This window comes from Amphiura filiformis, chromosome 15 (genome assembly GCF_039555335.1).
Source record: "Amphiura filiformis chromosome 15, Afil_fr2py, whole genome shotgun sequence".
Classification (NCBI taxonomy): domain Eukaryota; kingdom Metazoa; phylum Echinodermata; class Ophiuroidea; order Amphilepidida; family Amphiuridae; genus Amphiura; species Amphiura filiformis.
Genome location: NC_092642.1, coordinates 9,281,915 through 9,306,359, shown reverse-complemented (window position 1 = coordinate 9,306,359; position 24,445 = coordinate 9,281,915). Strand labels below are relative to the sequence as shown.

General features: G+C 36.1%; 1 protein-coding gene across 1 annotated transcript; it reads left to right on the top strand.

Annotated features, from left to right (window-relative positions):
* The first annotated feature begins 846 nt into the window (after window positions 1–846).
* Window positions 847–23,671, top strand: LOC140171215 (ileal sodium/bile acid cotransporter-like). The gene is made up of 4 exons (XM_072194428.1): window positions 847–1,115; window positions 17,232–17,425; window positions 22,218–22,422; window positions 23,060–23,671. The coding sequence occupies exons 1-4, from the start codon at window positions 921–923 to the stop codon at window positions 23,507–23,509; spliced, it is 1,044 nt and encodes a 347-aa protein (XP_072050529.1). The 5' UTR covers window positions 847–920; the 3' UTR covers window positions 23,510–23,671.
* Window positions 23,672–24,445: the final 774 nt, after the last annotated feature.

Sequence of the window (24,445 nt, the reverse complement as noted above, 5' to 3'; positions counted from 1 at the left end):
CCACTGACGGCCCCGAGCAAGGATGCCCGTGATTGGCCCTCCTGATACCAAACAAGTCACCCAATTGGCTCCCCATGAAAACATCTTGTGACCTCACGAGGGCGATCCCATTTCAGCTGCAGGGATAATTTTGTGTTTCATTTGATGTACAAATTAAACTGCATTCCCAAAATCCCACCAAATAATAGAATATGCCAAGTATGAGATTCACATGGAATAGAAGATGAATTTCATTTTTAATGAAATGTGATTTATATGGTAATTTAAGGCAGAATTTGTTTCACGATATTTCTCTGACTTAATATTGATGAGCTTACTCCTGATTCCCTGGTTTTTTTTTAAAGTGTAGACTAGGTATTGTTGGGAGATTTTCATTATCTAAATCAATATATTATTGCAAAATAACACTTTGATGTTTTGCAAAAGTTCATTCTACAAATCATATATTGAAAACTTGCTTGATTTATTGTTGTTAATGAGTTATGTATGTTTTTATCAACCCATTTATATTCTACAAAACGATATGTATTCTTGGGAATATGAGAGTTGTAAAATGATCTTCTACATGAATGGTTGTACGGGTAGTTTTTCATTATAGTTCAGTTACTCGGGATGTTTCGGAAACGCCTCAAAATATCGCCGTCAAACATATCCGTATATCAAGAGATGGCGCTATTTCTTGGGTAGGGAAATATCGCTGTGCGGGGGTTTGAATATACTTTCATAATTGGTAAATGTCAATAAAATCAATACAGGATCTGTGATAAAATTTATTCATACAAGGTCAGATTAAGTTTGATATTCATTCGTGCAAGAACTTTGGTGGCATCGCCAATCTGCACTGTGACTCGCTTCGATTTGCAGGAAGTACAGGAATATTATACACTTCATGTACTCTTGAAAAAAAGCTCAGCTTTGAAATGGAGATATCATTGATAACTGAATTAGCCACAACCATAGATATAAGCACTATGAATGACACCGATGAAAGACCACCTCCTGCAAAATATCTCGATGAACTAAAACTCGCTAATAGAATACTTATCTCTTTTATTTTGGTATTTATCATGGTAGGAATGGGTTGCGTAATTAGTATAAAGGATATCAAAACTACGGTAAGTACTGGAGTCATATACATATTGTCTAATTTGTATTGTTTAGAAGAATTTTTTCTTTATTTTAAATAAAACGTTTATGACATCAGTGGAAAATACATACTTGATCTCGTTTCAAACTGTGAAATTATGGGTCGGGAAAATGATTTTATTTAGTTTTTGTAAGCCAAAATATGTCCAAAGAGGGCTATCAAAGTATTATGGGCTTTCAAATGACAATTTCTTGCTCCCTTATCAAATTGAATTGCAAATACAGGCAAATGTTATTCAATAACATGAATATGTTGGTAATGGGATGTATGTAAGGTGCCTGTGTTCATAGGCCGGGCGGGAGGCTGGAGTGCCGCATTTCTCCTTCGAAGCGACATGGGCCAGACTCCATGTATGTTGCTGCTGTTACCCCGGGCTGCTACAGAGTAAAAGAAAAGGGTATTTTTCAGGTGTATACTTAATGGGGTAAGAAATTGTGCACATTTTTACCCCCAAAATTAGTAAACTGTACAAAATTTCGATTACAAGTCATGCGTGGCAACGTTTTGTTATTGGCATGTTGAGAGAAATCAAGAAGTTTTGCGGGCAGACATTTTGAAATTTGTCCATCACCCGCGGAACATACAAATACTTACTGCAATGATTAAGCAACACAGCAAGCACATTGCGTTGAGCTATAAATCTCTGCAAGGTTAATAATTATATTAAACTTTGATCTTTGGATTGCGATCAAATAGATCATATTGAATTGTAATAAGCAATGAATATTTCTATGTTTGATAAAGGGCTCGGATAGCGAGGTTTCACGTATTTTTGTGGGAGTGTGAAGGAAATCCCTCCCATCTTTGCATGGGATGATCCCATCCCAATTCCATGCAAAAGATGGAGTATGTGTCCGTATCCGATGTTTCATTCCATCCTTTTACTATTAGAATTATATGCTATCCCATGTCTGTGAATTTTTTTGATTTGTGAATTTTTAAACTACTTCAGTGACAAGCACTGCTTTCCAAGCAGGCCCTCATACAATGATATATACAACATTTTTACAGAATATACCGGTATACAAAATAACATGATATTTAGTAATTTATACAAAAACATCAATAATAAGTGTGAAAGAAAATAAATATACCTCAAATACATGAATGATATAAATCTTAAAATACATACAATATAAATAAATGATTATAATTCAGCAGTAGTAATGATGCTTGTCTTGAATTGATGCAAAGACATAGTTTCAAGGTTTACACGACATGATGGTGGCAAATTGTTCCATAAGTTTGCAGCTCTTACAATAAATGTACGTTTACCACTGTTAGAATAATATTTAGGCACGATCAATGTGTTTGAAGAATGACTCCTTGTAACGTGATCATGAGCATTATGAACAAAGTTAAATTGATTACATAAATATTCAGGACACATATTTTTGATACATTTAAAGGTAAGAAAAATCATGTGATTAGACCATCTATCAGAAAGTTTAATCCAATTTAAAGAACTTAACATTTCATCTACTGGTGTTCTGATATCAGCAAAGAGAATTGTTCTAGCTAATCTGTTGTGAAGTACTTGAAGCTGATATTGATTGGTTGTAGAACAATTAGACCAAACACTGCTGGCATAGTCGAAATGTGGAATTACAAGAGCATTAGAGAGCATAACTAAGGTTTTATGAGGAAGGAAATACTTTGCACGTTTTACAACACCAATTCTCTTGGAAACATTTCCAGATACATAATCAATGTGTGATGACCAAGACATATTACTATCAAATTTAATACCAAGATATTTGAAAACATCAACTCTTTCAATAATTTTGTCATCAAATGTAAGAGTTATGTCATTGTAATGATTAAGTGTATGATTAGTTCCAAAAATCATAAACTTTGTTTTGTCAGTATTTAATGTGAGCTTATTAGCTTTAAACCAGTTAGCTACAGTTTTTAGGTTATATTCAAGTTGCATTTGTAAGTCATCAGCATTTTTTGCTTTACACATAAGAGAAGTGTCATCTGCATACATTACTGTCTTACAAGTTACAACATCAGGTAAACAATTAACAAAAATAATAAATAGCAGAGGACCTAAGATTGAGCCTTGAGGAATTCCAGTATTATAAGTTTTGAAATCTGACAGAAAAGAATTAACATGCACAGCTTGAGCCCTATTACTTAGGTATGATTTAAACCAACCAAGTTCATTACCCTTAATACCATATTCAGCAAGTTTATTAATTAAAATTTCATGATTTACTGTATCAAAAGCCTTTTTTAAATCCAAAAATATAACTCCTGTTGTAAAACCATTGTCCATATTATTAAGAATATAATCTTGGACATCTAGTAAATTTGTTGTTGTGGAATGATTGGATCTAAAACCAGATTGAGAATCAGAAAGGATATTTCTACTACAAAGATAATCATATAATTGGTTATGAACAGTTCTTTCAATAATCTTCGAAATAATTGGTAAGACAGATATTGGCCTGTAATTGTTTACATTATTCTTATCACCAGATTTAAAAATTGGAGTAACTTTGGCTTTCTTCCACTCATTAGGAAATTTAGAACTGTTTAAAGAAATATTACAAATATGAGCAAGTGCTTTTGACACATAAGGTGCGGCCAATTTGAGTAGTTTTACATTGAATTTATCTAAACCTGGTGACTTATTATTATCCATATTACATATTTGATTATATACAAAATCATAAGATACAGAAGAGAATCTAAAACTCTCACTATGGTTACATCGAGATATACTACTTTTTCCATCATTACATGGGCAAGTGATATCAACATTATCAAATTGTCTGCTAAGTTCTTCACCTACTGAGGTGAAGAATTGATTAAATGAGTCAGCAGTGTCTTTACCTGTAGCAATATTACCATGACCATTTTGACTTATAATATTAGGCACAGTTGGTTTATTATTGTACTTGGAATTACTTTTTTAAGTGTTTTCCATAACTTTTTACTATCATGTACATTATCATTAATTGCCCTTTCAAAGTGCTTCTTCTTCAAATAAAATTTCATATTATTAACTCTATTTCTAACTGACTTAGCCTTTTCCCAATCATCAGGGTCATTTGTTTTATGAGCCTTGGCATACAAATAATCCCTATCCTTACACAATTTAAGAAAATTACTGTCTACCCATTCAGGAGATGTCCCTTTATACGCTTAGTTTTAAAAGGTGCATGTTTATCACATGCTTCATTAAACAATGATTGCCACTTAGATAAAGCATCATCAACATCATCAATACAGTTAACTTGTTCCCAATCAATATTCTGAATTGTGTTCACAAAGTGTGATTCATCAAAATTTTTGAAGTTTCTGGATGTGACAGTTCTTGGAGGCAATTTAATTTGTTTGTGTTTACGAACAACATATATTAATGAGTGATCACTAAGTCCTAGACTATGTACACCTGACGAAATGACCAATTCTGGACGAGACACAAAGATCAAATCAATTATAGTTCTACTTGTATCAGTAATTCTAGTGTAATCATTAATGAGTTGACACATTTGGGAATTTTTTGCAAGATTGGTTACTTTTTAGAATCACATTTTTTGCAACATCCAAATTAAAATCACCTAATATATACACATCTTCATAAATATCATTGCACTTTTGAAACAAAACATTCATTTTATCAATATAATCAACAGTAGAATCTGGTGGTCGATAAATAGTACCTACAGCAACAGGTTTGGTGTTAGGTAAGTTGATTTCAACAAAAATTGCCTCTACCTCATCATCATGAATGTCAACATTTTCTTTAAAACATAAATTTTCTTTAACATAACACATTACACCACCATGAGTCATCCCATTACTTCTATCAAGACGACAAAAGTTATAACCACTTATCATAAGTTCAGAGTCATCAATACTATTATCTGTCCAGGTCTCACTCAGACAAAGAACATCAATATTGTTTTCATGCACAAAGATATCCAGATAATCAAGTTTGTCAATAACACTTCTAATGTTTAGATGAGCCATTTTGAGGCCTTTTTGCAACTTGCACTTTAAATCAACAAAACACTTACCAAAAGGGAGCTCATCATTAGCAATTCGTGTAAAACAGCAATCACATAACCAATTCACAAAATTATCTGTTAAAGATCTACCAATACATTGAACATGAAAATCAAGATTACAATTATTACAAGATAAATACTTAGCCTTACCAATTTTACAATTACACTGTCCACAAAACATATGTTCTTGGCAACTATTGATATTATTATTTCTTTTAACACGAGTCCTTTTTTCATTTACCTCTTCCTCCACTGAGATGGAGTCATGTGAAAATCCTGTTGGAAAGCATTTGAAGCACAAGAAATAAAGTTCCGGGCAAGGAGAGCTCTGCCTGATTTTGACAGGTGCAGGCCTTCATCCGCGATATGAGTTCTCTCAATATTGTTATTGTTGATAAAGAGTAAGTCCTTTGCGTTACATAAATCATGAAGCCTAGCATTAAATTCGTTGATCCACATTCGATGGGCGTAATTTCTCTGAGTAGTAAGTGACGATATCGCGATTTTAATTGAAGGGTCAGTTTTCAAGATTGCAGCTAGAAGAGAGTTGTACATATCAAGACATTCATTTACAAGGCATTTTGACAAGTCATTTGTAGCACAGTGGATAATGATTAAGTCCGGTTGTTCCTCTTCAATGATAGGGGCAGCCAGTTTTGTCCATAGTCCAAGCTTACTACCAGGGATGCAACGGTTGACAATCTGGCACTTTGATGTCATTCTACGGCCTACAAGAAGTTTTGGGATGGAATCTCCAATTATCAATATCTTCCTTCTGGTGTGTTTGCGTGAAGCTGAAGCTGTTGGTTGTGGTGGTTCATGAGTTGGTTCAGCAGGGGTAGGTTCAGCAGGGGTAGGAGATGGCGTGGGAGGAGGGAAAAGTAATCTTGGCTTTGGTACAGGTCTAAGTTTCTTGGTTGGAGAGTTGCGGCTGGTTACAATTGTGGGGATATTCCTGGGCACGTCGCAGTCCTCAACTTGAAGAGCACTAAAACGGTTGCTGGTGGGAATAGTAGCAACTGCTTCACAAGTCTGTGGGGCGGGGGTAGGGTTTGGATTCACAATTGGTTCATAGGATGGCTGTTGTTGAAGTAGTGAAGTTCTTGGTGCTGGTTTTGGTACTAGTTTAGGTGCTTCATCACATTGGGTGGACATACATGTGGTGGTGGTGTCACATTGGGTTGATGCACATGACGTGGTGGTAGTGGTTTGTGTTCCAACACTGGCATAAACTGGAGCATCATCTGTTTGTATTTCAACAGCTCTGGAAGATGAATAGTCCATGACATTTGCAGAAGCATTGAGATCAAAACATGGCAGTGTTGAGCTCCGCTGGGGGGTTGATGTTTGAGGCTGCGTACAAATTGAAGTGTTCTGGCAGATGTCTGGAGAGGGGCCAACAAATGATGTGTCAGAGTCAATTCTACTGCTGATTTCATGAAGGACAGAGTCTACCCATTCAGTATGCTGGGTGCCTTGAACAGAAATAGTAAATGTTGAAGTATACATAGTAATAGTTGCCACTGGTGTAGAAGATCTGAAGATAAGTCCACATTTGCCCTTGCATTCAGGGGATCCATACATAGCTGATAAGTGGTGGCGAACTTCTTGAATACATTCAGGGTCCACGTGTATTGTAGTGGAAAATGTTTTTGGAATAATTTTCCATTTCTCAGTGTTGTAGATTTCTCCATTTGTAAATCCAGCAAAGGACAAGTTCATGAAAGTGTGTATAGTACTCCATGCTGAGCCAATTGTCCTATTCAGGGAAGATGCCATTGTTCAATTAGGACCCTATTGTCCAGTGAATAGATGATGGCTGGATGCAAAACAGGAAGTGCAGTGATGAAAATCAATAATGATGTTTACAGTTCCAAGTTGTAGATATTACTCAAAATTGATATATAAAATGCAATATAATTCCAAAATTACATGTCCATACAAAATAAAAAGCACATGTGAAGAATCCTGGTGCTTAGCTGGTTACAACAGTATAAAATTTATGTAGTATACTTCAATGAAGACTGTTAAATTGACGGATGTTTGGGAGCTCAAGAAGTGTGTGTGTGCACTCTTGACTCAGCAGCCCATCAAGGTTGTTCTTTAACTCTCTATTGTACTATGCTATTGTGCCAAAATCTCATAAATCTCATAAATGGCCAGAGTTGTTATGGGATTATATCTTAAGACCTTCAGGAATGTACATTATGTATATCATAGATGTTGTATATCTGCTTGTTGGCACAATTTAACAGGTTAATGGAATCTATTATCATGTTTCATTATGACAAATAAGTTGACAACATACATTCTATAAACCTACACATGGTATTTATTCTACAAGCATAATATTAGGATTGAAAGCTCTGATAAACACAGGAGGGTGAAAGTGCATAGGAACAATGCCGGAAACTACGTCACGCTATTGTTCGACTTAGACTACATCATTCGCCATTTTGTAAATATTAACGCATGATCGTTGCTTTGAAGTTTCCACCGGATAGTCTGTGGATAGCGTAAGAGCATGCTTTGACCATGCGCAAAAAAAATAATTGACAGGTGTATCATGAAGATGTTTAAGATTGATTCATAGATGTTTCAAAAATTACCGTCATATTGCATAGATTCACCAAAGAATTTGTATTTTCTTTACTTACAAGGCTTGTTTGTCTTTGTTCGTTTTTTTTCCTAATGTATTAAATTTTGTTTTGCTTATTGTAAAATTGAAACATTATGTATAGGGTGCCACAACATCACGCTGTGCGTTTGGTGGCATCCTCATCCTCTGTTTCTCATACTTTTGTCATATAATTTAAAATGTTCCACACTGTTTTATACAAAAAATATTATTCTGTATTATGTTAACATGTATTTTGATTGGATGAAATAAACTGAACTGAACTGAACTGAATGGTTTGAAGTACTAACCTTATTTAGTAATTTAAAAAATCGGGAGAATTTTAAGAAATCAATGTTTTTACCTGTCGGTATTACAACTCGTGAAACACATTAGTGATGTGCCTGGGTGACCTATTTCTAATAACCTTTAACGTTCCTCTATGAACTCTAACCCTCCTGCAATATGGCGCCTATTGTCTAGACTTACACTACATCTTCCGATTTGTTACGTAATACTAGGATGCCCATCCCTTTGTATCGATCCCCGATAAACATAAGACTTTAACCTTCAGAAATCTTTAGGCTTTAAAATACCGTACCATATAATGCCTCATTTCAAATATTTAGTTTTAGTTTTGGTTTTGGTTTTGGTCACGTGGTTTCCTATTGTCCTGCCTAACCACTTGAATCACAAGATATCGAACTCATTGTTTCTACCTTTTGTTTAAAACTAAACATTTGTGACAGGTAGTTTCGGTTTTGGTTTCAGTTTCTTATAAGTGGTGTGACGAATAAAATTACAGGGTTTGAAGTTACCTGATCTAAGGATACAAAAGAAATGTTTAAATTTCGCAGTGCAATATTCACGAGCAGAGAAGTCGAACAAAGCAGTCTACATTTGAAAGCATTGATTTAGTTTGAAAGCATTGACTTGAGACTACGAAATAGCCTAGGCTGATTTCACTGTGAAAATATATAGACCATCGAAATATTTCCACAGACATTACAATAGGCACTTGACAGATTATACATTTTAGTGATATAAACACTATTATACACAACTCTATTTATGTGCATGTCGCATGACGGAAGATCAATATCATAGAAAGCTGGTTTAAACTGACTTTTATTCAATTTATTTATTGGAGAAGAGATAGAGAGAGAGAGAGAGAAGAGATCATCAGGGAAAGAGGGTGTGTGTGGGGGTGGGTAAGGGTAAGGGAGAAAGAGAAACAGAGGGGAGAGAGCATTGGAAGTGGGAAGGGAAGGAGGGGGAGAGGGGAGCTCAAGAGTGGAGTGGAATAATAGGGAAGAGTCGATATCGAGTGTGGGGAGGGGGGAGGGAGGAGGTTATATATAGGTGGCGGAGGGAACATAGGTAAGAGGTATGTGTTGTGCTTTCCGGGGAATAATCTAATTCAAAATCAAATCATCTACATCATCATGCATCGTTTATATTTCAGACAAATAAACAAAATACCCCACCGGGCCCCCACCCCCTCAATATATGCACCTGATTTCTACATGTAGGCCTCGTATAGAACTCGGGTGTAATTATAAGGTGTCATGGAAGTGTGCCACCTACGGCAGAGAGCATCAACTGTCGCCCGCGTTGATAGATATCGATAATGAAAATGTTAGCACAATAGGCTATTATATACGTATGGTTATAGGCCATTATACTTTTGATTATATATACCCTCTTGTGTCCTCCCAGCACAATAGTGTTATGATTGCAAACCAGTTCATCTCCGCTTTTTAATCCCTTGATTTTTGGTTTCTGAACAAAAGAGAAACTAAAACTAATGATTTGAAATGAGGGAATGTCTATATAATAATACGCTATTCTCTGTCTGTTGGTCTGTGACTGCTAATGTGAGGCCGTCGTAGGTCGCACGGGGCTCAAACTTGGTGGGTGGGTGCAGCTTGGTATGAGGAAGAACGAGTTTATATTTTTTAAGGTCAAAGGTCAAGGACGGGGTCAAGTTCAATTGAAGTATAATTTCAAATACTTTGAATGGCAAATCTAGCCATGCCATAGTGTTGACCTTGGACTATCAAACAAAAGTTTCCACGGTGACCTTTTCGTCAGACCAACGGTTAAGAGGTCAAAGGTCAAGAAAGGTAAAAATTTCAAACTGCCCCAATGAAGCTCAAACTTGGTGGGTGGATGGAACTTGGAATAACAAATAAAAGTTTCCACAATGACCTTTTTGTCAGACCTACGGTTAAGAGGTCATAGGTCAAGAAAGGTAAAAATTCATATTGCTCCTATGGAGCTCAAACTTGGTGGGTGGGTGGACCTTGGACTAACAAACAAAAGTTTCCACGTTGACCTTTTCGTCATACCTACGGTTAAGAGGTCATAGGTCAAGAAAGGTAACAAATTCAAATTGCTCCTATGGAGCTCAAAAGAGGTCATAAGTCAAGAAATGTCGAAATTTTCAATTGTCCCTATGGATCTCAAACTTGGTAGGTGGGTGGACCTTGGACTAACAAACAAAAGTTTCCACGGTGACCTTTTCGTCAGACCTACGGTTAAGAGGTCATAGGTCAAGAAAGGTCAAAATTTCAAATTGCCCCTCTGGAACTCAAACTTGGTGGGTGGGTCGACCTTGGACTAACAAACAAAAGTTTCCACGGTGATCTTTTCTTCAGACCTACGGTTAAGAGGTCAAAGGTCAAAAAGGTAAAAATGTCAAATTGCCTATGGAGCTCATACTTGGTGGGTAGGTGGAAATTGGACTAACAAACAAACGTTCCATTGTGACCTTTTTGTCAGACCTACGGTTGAGAGGTCATAGGTCAAAAAACAAAGATTTCAAATTGCTCATGGAGCTCAAACTTGGTCGGTGGGTGTAACTTTGGCCAAGGAAGCCCAGGTTTGCGTTTGTTAGGTCATCCATGAGATTTAACGATTTTGAGATCTGCAAAAGCCAATAACTATGACAGCCGAGAACCGCGAAATACGGGTAACCGCTTAGTATAAAATATTCCTTATTTATAACATTGGATAGACAGTGTGGTGAGGTGTAGACGTTCGCTTTTCGTATCTCTTTCCTTGTTGAAAAAAAAAAAAAAAAAATTTTGATGACATTTCACTTATCTATGGTAATGAGTCTATCGAAAAGGTTGATAAATTTAAGTATTTGGGGGTCATATTTGATCCAATCTTAACTTGGAATGAACATATCAATTATATTTCTTCTGTTATTTCTAAACGTATTGGTGTCATTCGCAGAGTTAAGTTCTATCTTCCTCCAGCCACATTAAATTTACTTGCCAATGCATTGGTCTTCCCACACTTTGATTATTGCAGTCCTATTTGGTCAAACTGCATTTCTGAACATTGTAATTCTCTCCAAATTCTTCAAAACAAACTTGCTCGTGTTCTTTTGTCTGCCGACATTAGAACACCAATTTCTGATATGATGAACACCCTTTCCTGGGACAGATTAAATGAAAGATGGGATAAACAGCTTCTTGTAACTGTTTTTAAATGTCTTCATCATGATGCTCCTTCTTACCTCTCATGGCAATTTATTTTTACTTCTTCAACTCATTCAAAATGTACCAGAAGTCAATCTTGTAATACACTTGTCTTGCCATCTTGGAATAATAATTCAGGGAAACGAACTTTTTCTTACAGAGGTGCCTCAGTGTGGAACAAACTGTCTTCTCATGTTCGCATTAATCTTACATCAATGAATGTGAACATGTTAAAATCAAAGATAAGCATATAATTCACACCTTTCCACCTCTGTTAGTACTAAATTTCACTTCCTGTTTGTTAAAATTCATGTTTTATAAAATACATTTTATCATCTTGATTTGTAAATATTACCTACTGTACATAATGTACTCATTTTTCAATTTTGCTTTTCAATTCTTTTGTATTTAAATGTAATTTATCTCTTGATATGTAAATTGTTAAAATCTTATATTATGTAATTATTATCAGGGTCTCATGGGAGACCAGTTTTTGTAAACTGAATGAAATACCCTGAATAAAGATTGTTATCTATCTATCTATCTATCTCTTGGAAAGGTATAACGTTGAGGAGATAGGAACATGTACAGAAGATCCGGGACCTACTCTGCCATGTTTGGCTGAGTAACGGTACATGAACACGGTCTTTTGTGCCTATGTAAATTAGTCATTGTGTAAAGCTGTGTTTATACCCACGGGTTACTCATCATCAGACTGAATCATTGTCGCTAACTACACAAGTTATGTGTGCAATTTTAGAGAACGTTGACCGACAGAGGGTGTCAATATAGGCCTACGTGTCGCTTTTGAAAAACAGCGAATCATGCGCATGCTCAGCAGGCAAATACGACGGCGATTTAGTACACTGACCATGCGTGCGATTCAGGTTTCTCCAAAAGCGATTGAGTATAAATGCATCTTTAGAAATGACCGGCGATTGTGTGTTCTCAAGTGGGTTTTATCATGTTAATTAGTGACCTCGATCAAGCATTGAAATGCTGTCATTTTTTGTACTGGATCGTTCAAGCATCTCCAACAATTTTTTCAATCCTCATTTCAAATATATAGTTTTGGTTTCTCTTTTGTTCAGAAACCAAAAATCAAGGGATTAAAAAGTAGAGCTGATCTGGTCTGCAATCATAACACTATTATGCTGGGAGGACACAGTGTAGGGTATATAACCAGAAGTATACAATAGCCTATTGTGCTAACATAATTATTATCATGATTGATATCGGAAATCTATCCCGCGGACGACAGTTGATGCTCTCTGTCGACGGTAGGTGGCATATTACACTCACGAGTTCTAGGCCTAGAAATCATATACATGCGCGTATATTGAAGGATGGGGTGGGGTGGGGGATTTGTTTGTTTGTATGAAACATAAACGATGCATGGTGATGTTTTGATTATGAATTAGTTTATTATCCCCGGGAAGCACAACACATACCTCTTTAAGAGGGGGCTCCCCTCCCTATATAACCACATCTTCCCTAAATTACCCCTTTCCCCTCCTCCTCCCCTACATTCGATATCTTCATCTCGAGCTCTCCTCCCCTTCTCTTTCACTTCCAATGCTCTCTCTCATATGTTTCTCTCTCTCCCGGCCCATTTCCCCTGGCCCTCCAACCCCCCCCCCCACACACACACGCATCACACAATCTCTTCTCCCCTCTATCTTCTACTTTTTGCAGTAAAAATTGCTTCAGTAAAAGTCATTAGGTTATTAGAGGTCATATAATGGCCTTTCCTTCGATTCTGGTACATGGGATTAAGGACATGAATCGATTTTGTTTATAGCACCTATACAATTACAATAGTAGCCCTTTTGTAATGTCGAATGCAAATATTTCGATGGTCTATATATTTTCACAGTGAAATCAGCTTAGGCTATTTCGTAGTCTCAAGTCAATGCTTTCAAACTAAATCAATGCTTTCAAATGTAGACTGCTTTGCTCGACTTCTCTGCTCGTGAATATTGCACTGCGAAATTTAAACATTTCTTTTGTATACTTAGATCAGGTAACTCGAAAATCCTGTAATTTTATTCGTCACACCACTTATAAGAAACTGAAACCAAAACCGAAATTACCTGTCACAAATGTTTAGTTTTAAACAAAAGGTAGAAACAATGAGTTCGATATCTTGTGATTCAAGTGGTTAGGCAGGACAATAGAAAACCACGTGACCAAAACAAAAACCAAAACTAAAACTCAATATTTGAAATGAGGCAATGTAAGTGCCTCTGGCCCTAGTAGAAGTAAAAACGGATACTATGGCCAGAGTTCTAGGGCTAGTGAGGTGGTTTTCAGAAACTGAAAAATAATGTTTTAGGAGGCTTGATCAATGCCACCAGAGAAGATGTAAGGAAGAGGAGGTTGATCCAGCTATCCTCAGACAAAATATGTGTGAGACCGCTCATTCAAAGTAAATGATGCATTACCCTCTATAGCCGCTAAACAATAGAATACCACAATGGGGTTTGAACCCGGGACGGATGTGATACACAAGTTGCAGCTAACTAGTTTTAGGGATAGGTCAGTGCTTGAATGTCATCATGCCATGCGTACCATACATGCAGGCCCTTCATGCAGTAATTTTTCAGATAAAATATGCCTGAAGTTCCATGGCAAATTACAATTTTCGTCGCTTCTTGTCACTTTCAGCCTCTATTATTTATAATAGAGGGTGTTTTTAATTGAATACCTGAGTGGAAGAAGGGCCCAACTCCATCAAAACTGTTTTTGAGATATTAAGAAAAAACTTAATATTTTGAAAAGTTTTATAGATAGAATGTTTTCATCTTCAGGGGACCTTCAATACATGAACATACAATATTACATACATTGGAAATTATATATGATGTTTCCATGGCAACGGTGCAGGTCTTAATACGAGCTGGAGTTGGGCCCTTCTTCCACTAATATACTGCAAGTACCAGTTCCGTAAGCAGATGTGTTATAAATAGCTACAGAAATCCATTAATTGCACAAGTAGAAGCATGTAATATGTTAGCAAGAATGTTTATTGTAGTGAAAAGCAGATTTCATGGATGAACAAAATTCCTCTTTAACCCAATATTTGTGGAAGAAGGGCCCAAATCCATGGAGTTGGGCCTTTCTTCCATGAAAACCATGATTAAGTGTACATCATGTACATGGAAGACCATTTAGATCGTGGATTTTGGCTCATCTTTCACACACAAGGAAGAACAGTCTGCTGGCAATAAAAGGATGGGTCTAACTCATTTTTGTAAAAAATTGGAGTTGGGCCCTTTTTCCACTCAGGTATTCAATTATCAGAATATCTTTATTAGGTTTACAGGAAAAGACAGGAAAATACATTAAAAAAAATTAAATAGAAATGATCAACAATCATCAATTCTTTAACAATATCCTAAAAAATTCTTCTTTAGAAATGTATATGTTTACAAAAAAGTGCGGATTGTGGGGGAAATTTTTACAATACTCGATTTCTTTCTTGTATTATCCACATGTGGTATCCCATTCAACAGTAGGTCCTTAATACACGGTTTTCATAACTTTTCGACAAAATCTCTATAGAAACATTGGAAATATTTCCCATTCTGAAGTGCAAATCGGTCAACCTTGAGCGGTCTCACACATCACATCAAAGGCTACTATAAGTGGATGTCCAACTACTTCAGAATAAAGGACTATGAATAGATGCGACAGGATTACCTACGGGATTATCTCAATTGTATAATTCTGTTAACCCTCCTGTTCCTTACATCTTCTCTGATGCCACTTAAATATTTATAAATTGTAAGGTTTATTAAATTATAGTGTTTAACCAAGCGCAAATAATTAATGAGTATTTATGCAAGGACGAATGCCTATCTTGCATAGTGTTATAATACCATAGTGTTATATTATAATACTCCAGTGCACACAGAGCGACAAGTTTCTGGAAAGCTCATCATAATCTCTCTTTATAAATGCTCGGTGTTTAAACATAATATATAATTATAATAATATTAAATACTTATAAGTTTAGGCATCGGACAGCAACGTTTGCACAGTATTTTTGTGGGACCTGAGAGCACATCAGACTCACCAAATTGCATTCTGAATACGAGGAATGTCCTTCTGATATCAATTTTTTTTTAGATTCGACATATCTCTGCGACATAAGCCTATTGTATACCTCGGTATTTTCCACCCAAGCCGGTAAATTAATTTACTAAATAGCATGACATTTGGCAATAGCCTATGTCAACCCTGAATTATATTGACCCAGTTTCCCTTTTTTTATGCTTTTATTTATTTATTATAATGATGCCCACTGTTTTGTGGGCAATAAAATTGTGAATGCTCAAACAGTTAGCAACCTGGACAACCGATTCTTTAGAAATGCTTAGTCGCGCTGAAAGTCGATCGATACATGTTTTAAAAAATCAGCACAATTCAGAGATACACCTTTTGCTATGAAATTAATTTTCTCGGTCAAATATAAAGCAATATTTTTTTTTCTTCAGTAATGTCAGTTAAAAACTTGGTGCTTGGATATACATTTTTTTTTACAAATCCTGGTGTTAAAATTAAGCATCAAATTGTGTCTTTTAGCGTGATATTTTTGATTTTTATAGGCCTTCAGTTCGCCCGCGAGCTTTTTACGGAATTCATTTTTAGCGTCTCAAACTAATATAGTTTGCTAAAGAAAGATATTTCCCACCTCTGTAAAGCACATCGTGTGGGTCTATATATTATAGTTTTGTTAGAATTTCCGTTTTTATTTTACCCTTTTTTTTTTTTTGCTCCGAAAATGTCTAACTTAGTACTTTTATCTCGAGAGCAACCAGCAGAAATAGTCGATATTTCCTTTGTTGTTTATCCAGGTCAATTTTCCATTGAAAGCAAATTGCCCGACCAGCGATTTGGTAGCCCAAATCCCCAATTGAGTGTTCTGGTTAAACATGATCAGTAGGAACGCTATAGGCCTGGGAATTTCTTTGCTATATTGAAGTTCTAGCAACACTGTAGCCATGCCGGTATTCCTATTAAACCCAGGGATATCGATCCACAATGCTAGTATTAGCCTTAGATTTCACTCGTTGATTTTGAAAAATGGTCAGCCGGCAGTAAAAATGGTGAAATGAAAACGCAAATTCTGACAAAACTATGATATATCGCTCACGGTGATGTGCGTTAGAAAGTTGGGAAAAATCCTTCATTCGAAAATCTTACACTAAATGACTAAATTTCACGCCTAAGTTTAACACTAGAATTTGAAAAAAAATACAGTATCAAGCACTACAATTTTTCCTGACATTTACTGAAAAAATGAAAATGATTGCTTTTCATTTGGCCGAGAAAATTAATTTTACATCGAAAAGGTGTAACTAAAAATTTAGCTAATTTCAACACCAAATTCGATCGTTTGTATTGCCTCATTAAATGACCGAGTGAGCCTTGCCAAACAAAAGAATCGGTTGTCCAGGATGCTAACTGCAAATTGCGCATGCTTATAGAGAACTTTGATAGCTGTGGTTGGATCAAACAACATTTATGGTTCGAGGTTCTAAGCCTTATAATCACACAAAAATGCACGACCTTTGAAAACTTTGCAACTGAACTTCTATATCCTTTCTAATTCTCAAAGCATTAAAACCAGAGCAATACTTATGGACAGTGAATGTCTCACCATTCTAGCGTCTTTCATTAAAAAATCAATTTGAATTTGAAATAGACAACGTGTCGTTATGAATAGGGACTAGGGGGCCTAGCAACTAAATCATGTCTGATCCTCCTCCTAGAGACACGTCACCACGATATGAAGCTGTTGTACCGTATCACCAGCAGTGAGGCTGACGGAACGTCAATGACTCTGATATCAACCAAGACATACGAAACTGTCAAAAATGATTTGTAAAATGGAAATTCATTATTTACCAAACTGTGATTCACGTTTACTATGCATATCTTTATTGCAGTGTCGTCGTCCAGTGGGGGTTCTTATTGGTTTTATATCTCAGTTTCTTGTGATGCCTTTGCTTACATTTAGTTTGGCTCATGCGTTACAAATCAAAGCCGAGTTTGCGATTGGTATGTTGATCGTTGGGTGCTCACCAGGAGGGACTGTCTCCAACTTATTCACCTACTGGACCAATGGAGACATATGCCTCAGGTAAATAAAAATAATGATTGTTATTTGAAGTGTTGCTAAAGCCCGCCCTTACATCCACTTTTTGAGAAAAATAGGTTTTTTTAATTGTGCAATTATTACTTGTTCGATTTGAATCATTTTGGTTTTGAATAAAGTATTGATGAACAGAAACTAAAAGAATAGGTTTGGTACAATTTTCAAGCCTTCCTATTTATTTTGCTATTGTGAAGGTTGTCATTCATCCAGGTATAATAAAATATTAAATTGGAATTATGAAACTGACCAACTGGACACATAGGTGAAACAAAGCAGACATTGGCAAAATTGGCAGGGAACGCAGGTGGTACGAAAGGGGTGTCAAGGAAGCGATTTATGTGAAGAAAGAACAGCCTCACTCAACAGGGGAGGCGGCCCCTTTGGCAGGGGCCTATAATTCCATTATTAAGAACATTCCTAAGAAGTTTGACTCTAAATCAACGACCTCTGGCAACACTATCTCGCCAGTGGTCAGTGACCAATTGCCGACAGATCATCAGACAGCCTGAAGATGCATATAGGATAAGGTGCGATACTGTAACCTCTCAAAAAAGGTGAGTCCAGTTGATCAGTTTCATAATTTGTAGATGTAAGGGCTTTTATAACAAAATAAATTTACCCCTTTTCTAGAAACCACCTTTGCAATCAAATTCTTTTCGCCAGCCCATAGGGCTGGTACCTAATTCTGAGATGGGGTTTGTGTACACTAAAGATTAGCTAAGATTATAGCCTTCTTCTATTGGTATGAATTATTTTTTTACTTCTCGTGGTGGAAATGTTTTTGATGTCTGCTAATTCGATTTGCAAGGAAAAGAAAGTATGTTTTGCCGTTTCAACGAACGAAAACGATTGAGTATTGCCAAAGTTATGTTTGAATTAATTATGACTTAAAAAGTTATCATAGGTTAGGCCTACACATATAAACATAAACTTGTTCAGCAATCAGCATATCAAAAAAATGACATGGTCAAAGCGGGGGAATGATCACGAGGTCATATCAGTGGACTACTGAGCATAGCATGATGTTTGGTTGCCTGTGAGTGCATAATTGATATGTTGATAACAGATCTAATAATGTTGTAGAATCAAAATCTTCATTATATGGACCACATTGAAGTCAAAGTAATTATCTATCCTATCCTGTATCGTTTTATGGATAAAATTGACTCAAAATGTTATTGATGATATTATTGCTATCTTTAACATCAGTTTTGTCTTTTCAACGGGAAAATCCGATTGAAAATAAAGTTTTTAGGGCTAGCTATAATATTGAACAATATATCCCATATTTTGACATGCACTTATAGAAAATAAATAAATTATTGTCTTACTTTATAAATTATAAATACTGTAAAATGACACATAACTAAAGTGAGGCCAATTTCTATCTTTTTTATTTGATTCATAAAATTACATTCAACAAAATGATTGAAGACTGAAAAAACACACAATGCAGACTATTACAGAATGGAGTAGGTAAGATGTCATGTCCATAGCTTTGCAGGAGTTTCGGACTAACAATCAACACATTCAAAAAATACAGTTTAAAAGTGAAGATTGTAGTGAATGATCAGTCCTTTATCGTGTGCTTGCCACTATCTACTTTATAGTAAACGATACATTGCGAAATAATATAAAATTATTTTAAAATAAAATGTGCATGTAAGTTGAGTTAACATAGCGAATTAACTAACAACTGCAGTGTATTTCTTGATTTTAATAATAAGCATGGGTAAAAAGCAGTAAAGACAAAAATACAGAACAATTTGGAGTAATGAATTAAAGAGTTGACAGGAGTTATAGGAGTTAATGTTTTTTGCTGTTTCAGTGTGCATGTTCTCACCATTGATGGTTTGGTGAACTGTCATGTAACATGGATGTAAGCGTGATCCTAAAAAATGCCTTTCACGGTGACCCAAACTATTTACAAGACCTCTTCTGCATTGAGGCTGGCCTTCCCTTTTAAAGGGAATTTTTATTTGTAGTACTTTATGTAACTAGACTAATGTTTTCAAAATCAAAAAGAAAAATTAAAATATTTTAATTATGAACAACATTTATTTTCATTTTAGACTTTTTTATAGTCTATATTTTCTTCATTTCAGCTTAATTTAGCAGTTGTCATGGTTGTGTGCAAATTCCTATTACTATTAGATACGTTGTAATAAAACATGATTTTAAACATTTGTATATTACTTTTCTCTGAGGGCTTGCAGCAAAATTGATATTTTATTTTCCTTGGTATGGGTTTGTGGCTAGTAGTCAGGTAATGATGATGATATGATGATGATGATGACGACGACGACGATGATGATGATAATGATGACGATGATGATGATGATGATGATGATGATGATGATGATGATGATGGATAATACAACTGATGTCAGATGATTATTAGAGTCGTGATTTAATTTAGTATGAAATTATCACCCCCTCCCGCCCCCATCAGTCAATGTTGTTTTGATACTGAGACAGGAACGGACAATTGGCCTAGTATTGGCTCCAACATTGCTTTGGGGGGTTGTAAGCTAATATGAAACATTAATGTTTGCCTCTCATGTTACTTGCAATGTTTAAACAAAGAGCACGTTTCTATGGTATCAGTCACAGCAGAGAAGATGTAACCTGTTTACTTCTCATGTATGTTTTTGCTTAACACGTGTGCTATGACCCAAAAAATACATCATCTCCAAATACACAGTTCAGTGACCTCGAGGCCTCCATTCAACAAGAAAGTTAACCTGTTGTTATAGAAGATCATGCATTTATACCAAATACACTCAGAGGTCAATTTATGAGTGCACAAACATTATAGGGTCAACAAACTGTGTCTTTATAATCCGAACAACATGTGACATATTTTTAAGGCCAAATCGACTTTTACAATGTTTATTGAAGAGATAACATATGCATAATCTCAGTTTGCGAGTAGATAAGAGGTCAAATTTTTCCATGTTAAAATAGAATTACATGCTAGGCATGTTTGTTCCTCTTTTCGTTTGTGTATTAATCATCATCATCATCATCATCATCATCATCATCATCATCGTCATCGTCATCGTCATCATTATCATCTTTGATTTGATTTGATTTGATTTGTTCATCATCATCATTATCATCATCATTATCATCATCATCATCATCGTCATCGTCATCATTATCTTCATGTCACCCTCCAAAGCTGTTCTCATAATGTCTTCAGGGTACATGTTAAATAGGATTGGTAATAGTACACAGCCATGTCGTAAGCCTCTACCAATCTTGAACAAATCTGTTTGTCCCCACCACTTCTTCTGACTGCAGATTCTTGGTCTTCATAAAGCGCTTGAGTAGGTCCACAAGATGAAACCCATCTTTTTCATAGTTTCCCAAATCCGAGGATGGCTAAGCTTTACTGTAATTTATGAAGCACATGTAAAAAGGAAGTCTATGCTCTCTGCATTTCTCAATCACATTCCTGACATTAACTACAATTTGGTCCGTAGTCCCCCTTCCTTCACGAAATCCTGCATATTCATCAGATATTTCTTGCTCCATTTTGTTCTTCATTCTCTTGATGATAATCTTCAGAAGCACTTTACTTACATCCCTTTTAAAACCGATTCATCAGGATCGTTCATAGTCAATAAAGTAGAAAAGATTCTTTTTCAGATCCAATTATTCTGGTACTTACTCAGAAATTTTTCAATTCCTATCAGGAATCTTGATCACTCTGTTGTGGTGTTTCTAGATGTTTGATGAAACGGCAACACTGTTTGGTCTTGATGACGTTTCCAAACTTCCTGGTTGCCATTTATTGATGAGTTGATCGTAGATCTTGTCTAGTTTGTAAGCCCCCTCGTCTTTGTTCATGGTGTTTAATATGGCCCCTACTTCTTATCCAGATTGCCTCCTTCAGCCAGCGTGTTGTTTTGTCTGCTTCTTGGTCAATGATCTATGCCTCCTCCCGCCCAATTACATGATTTTTTGCTGCTACGTATTCTGCTATTGCTGATTTATGAATTTGAGACTTTTCTTTGAGCCCTAGTAAAGCTTTTGCACTCACTTTCTCAGTTTCTGTTTTATGTTCTGAAAGTCTTGTACCGAACAAACGACCAGTTTCACCAATGTATGTTTTGGCACGGTATTTCATAAATAGCCTCGGCTGTCTGCAATAGGTCGCGTTTGTCCTTGGGGTGCACAAGTAGGTTTCGTAGTGTGCGGTGGGGTTTGAAACAAGTGGAAAACCGTGTTTCTTGAAAACCCTGGAAACACGTTTCATCAAACACCTAGAAACACCACAACAGAGTGATCAAGATTCGTGTAGGAATTGAAATATTTCTGAGTAAGTACCAGAATAATTGGATCTGAAAAAGAACCTTTTCTACTTTACTTTACTTTACTTACATGACTAATCAGGCTAGTGATCCGGTGATTGGTGCACTCTTTCAAATTCCCCTTCATCGGCAGTGGAACAAATACTACCCTGCACCCGTCTCTTGGCCATTTCTTCTTTTTCCAGATGATACAACATAGACGCCACAATAGGCCTATGCCTTCTTTCCCAGTTGCCTTTAACAACTCAGAAGCTACATTATCAATACCAGGTGACTTAGCAGTTTTTATTTGTTCCATAGCAAGCTGAATTTCAAATCTCAATGGTGGAGGTCCTTTCTCACTCGTGTCACACTCCCGGGTCACACTGTACATGCAAAATATTGCATTTTATTTGTATAACCACCATTCTCCGTAGTTTAATATGGTATAATTAATTACATTCAATTTCAAATTACAGTGTTGTTATGACAACTGCTTCCGTCATCTTTGCTTTTGGAATGATGCCCCTGAATTTATTCATCTATAGCCGATCTTGGACCAATGAAACTTCAGTCATCCCATACAAAGATATCGTTATTACTCTTGCCTGCATTGTCTTACCAGTTGCATTGGGGATGCTCATACGATATAAGCTGAAGCGATGGGCACCGTACGTTGAAAAGGTATGCAAACCGTTCCTCTTGAACAAACTTCTTGATGTTGGGCTTGCTTCTATTAATTGCATAAATAAGGTTTGGCAAAGAATACAAGTAATACAAGTAAAATACATTTTATTATTAAACATCTATAGTCGATGCTTTTGATATCACGGTACTGAACAACGAAAGGAAGTAAACGAGGTGACCGCAATAACCATTGCTTTTCAAGAGTATTAAGTAATGTAATGTAACCAGTGGCGTAAATAGACTGGTTCTTAATTATATTTATAAATACGTATTAAATCATCCACGCTGTTATATCAGCTTGTAGACTAGAAGTGGCCTACCCGGGTGGCTTAACTCAAGAAAGAACAGTCTTTTGTAACCCAAATATAACAATGAGTGACGTGCGACATCCACACGCTACTTCCCTTAAAACTACCCACGACGTAGTAGTCCGACTCAGTTTTGTCTCGCCTAAAACTATATTCAGAATGAGACATAGTATTTTCTGTCTGTATGTGTGTGTGTGGAGGGATCGCTCGGACAAGAACAAATTTTCAGGGTAGTTTGTCAAATTTTTGCATTTTTTTTCTTTTAATTTTCAAATATCTGTGTTCTGTGTTACATATTTTGCTTTATGATCATTATGTTTTTTCAGATTAATAGTATCGTAGCACTAATTGGGATTCCCATAGTCATAACTCTGAATGGACTTATCAATCCACGGATGTTCACATCAGGCTGGAAGGTTTGGTTCGCTTCAGTTACGCTGCCTTTCCTTGGATTTAGCATCGGCTACGGTATGGCTCTTCTTCTTAAACAGTCACACACCAAATGCCGGGCCATTGCTTTCGAGACAGGATGTCAAAATGTTGCACTAACTCTGACGTTGATTTTAATGACCTTTTCAGAGCATCCTGATTTTGCCGATTTGATGACATTTCCATCATTGTTTAGTATTTTCATGATGGTTGATCCGTTAATTTGTGTGGCAATTTGGCGAGTGAAACACCGCACAAACAAAAATCCATCTCATGACTACAAAGAGTGTGCAAATGACATGAATGAAAAGGAAATGGAAACTGTGGTACCAGCAGCAGCATATTAGAGGAAAACATAGGGTTAGCTTTATACCCGTAAACAGAGATATTCGTATAAGTAATTTTGATTGAAATGATACCTTTGCATGCATAATTTTTTCTTTTTTCTCTCGCCTGAACTTATTCAGAAAGAGACTATTTAGCTATGTGTATGCCCAGCAAACACAAAACGTTTTACATAAAAGGTTTAAATGTCGGGTTATATTTGAAGGATATGAAAACGTTTTAATCATATGTTCATAATGCAAAACATTCTAACAGAATGTTATTTTAACTGTTGATAAAATATTTTGCAAAAATATTTGCTCAAAATATTTTACAATAACGTATTCATAATCTTTATATACGCCGACATTTAAATGTAATTAAAACGTTTTGAATAAACGTTTTTACATTTTGTGTTTACTGAGTGAGTATGTGCATACAGTGCCTCCGGAACCAGGGCCCGGGGCGCCTCCCCATAAATAAGTACCATAGGGCCCCAATAACTTGGGATAGGTGCCACCCCCCCATTTTTTGAAATCTTCCGGCCTCTGGTAAGTATGTGCTAATTTGATTCAACTTCTGTAAAATGCCATTCCAAAAGTATCACTATTTAATGTAAGATCTGTGTTCATTTTTAAGCAAAGTTGAACACTGGTGGCGCTATTTATCTTAAATCTTGTTTACATCTTAACAAAGGGTATAGATACTTGTATAATGGCATTAAAACATAAAATAAACGTTTTTACATTATTATTGATGAGCTTGCTGTGCTTACAGTACCTCCGGAACCAGGGCCCGCCCCAATAAATATGCTTAAGTACCATAGGGGCCCCAATAACTTGGGATAGGTGCCACCGCAAAAATTCAAGGCATCTCGGCAAAGATTATGTTGATTTCTTCGATATAAATTTCAGGTCATCATTTACTACGTTACGCATAAGTCTAATGATTGAATTATT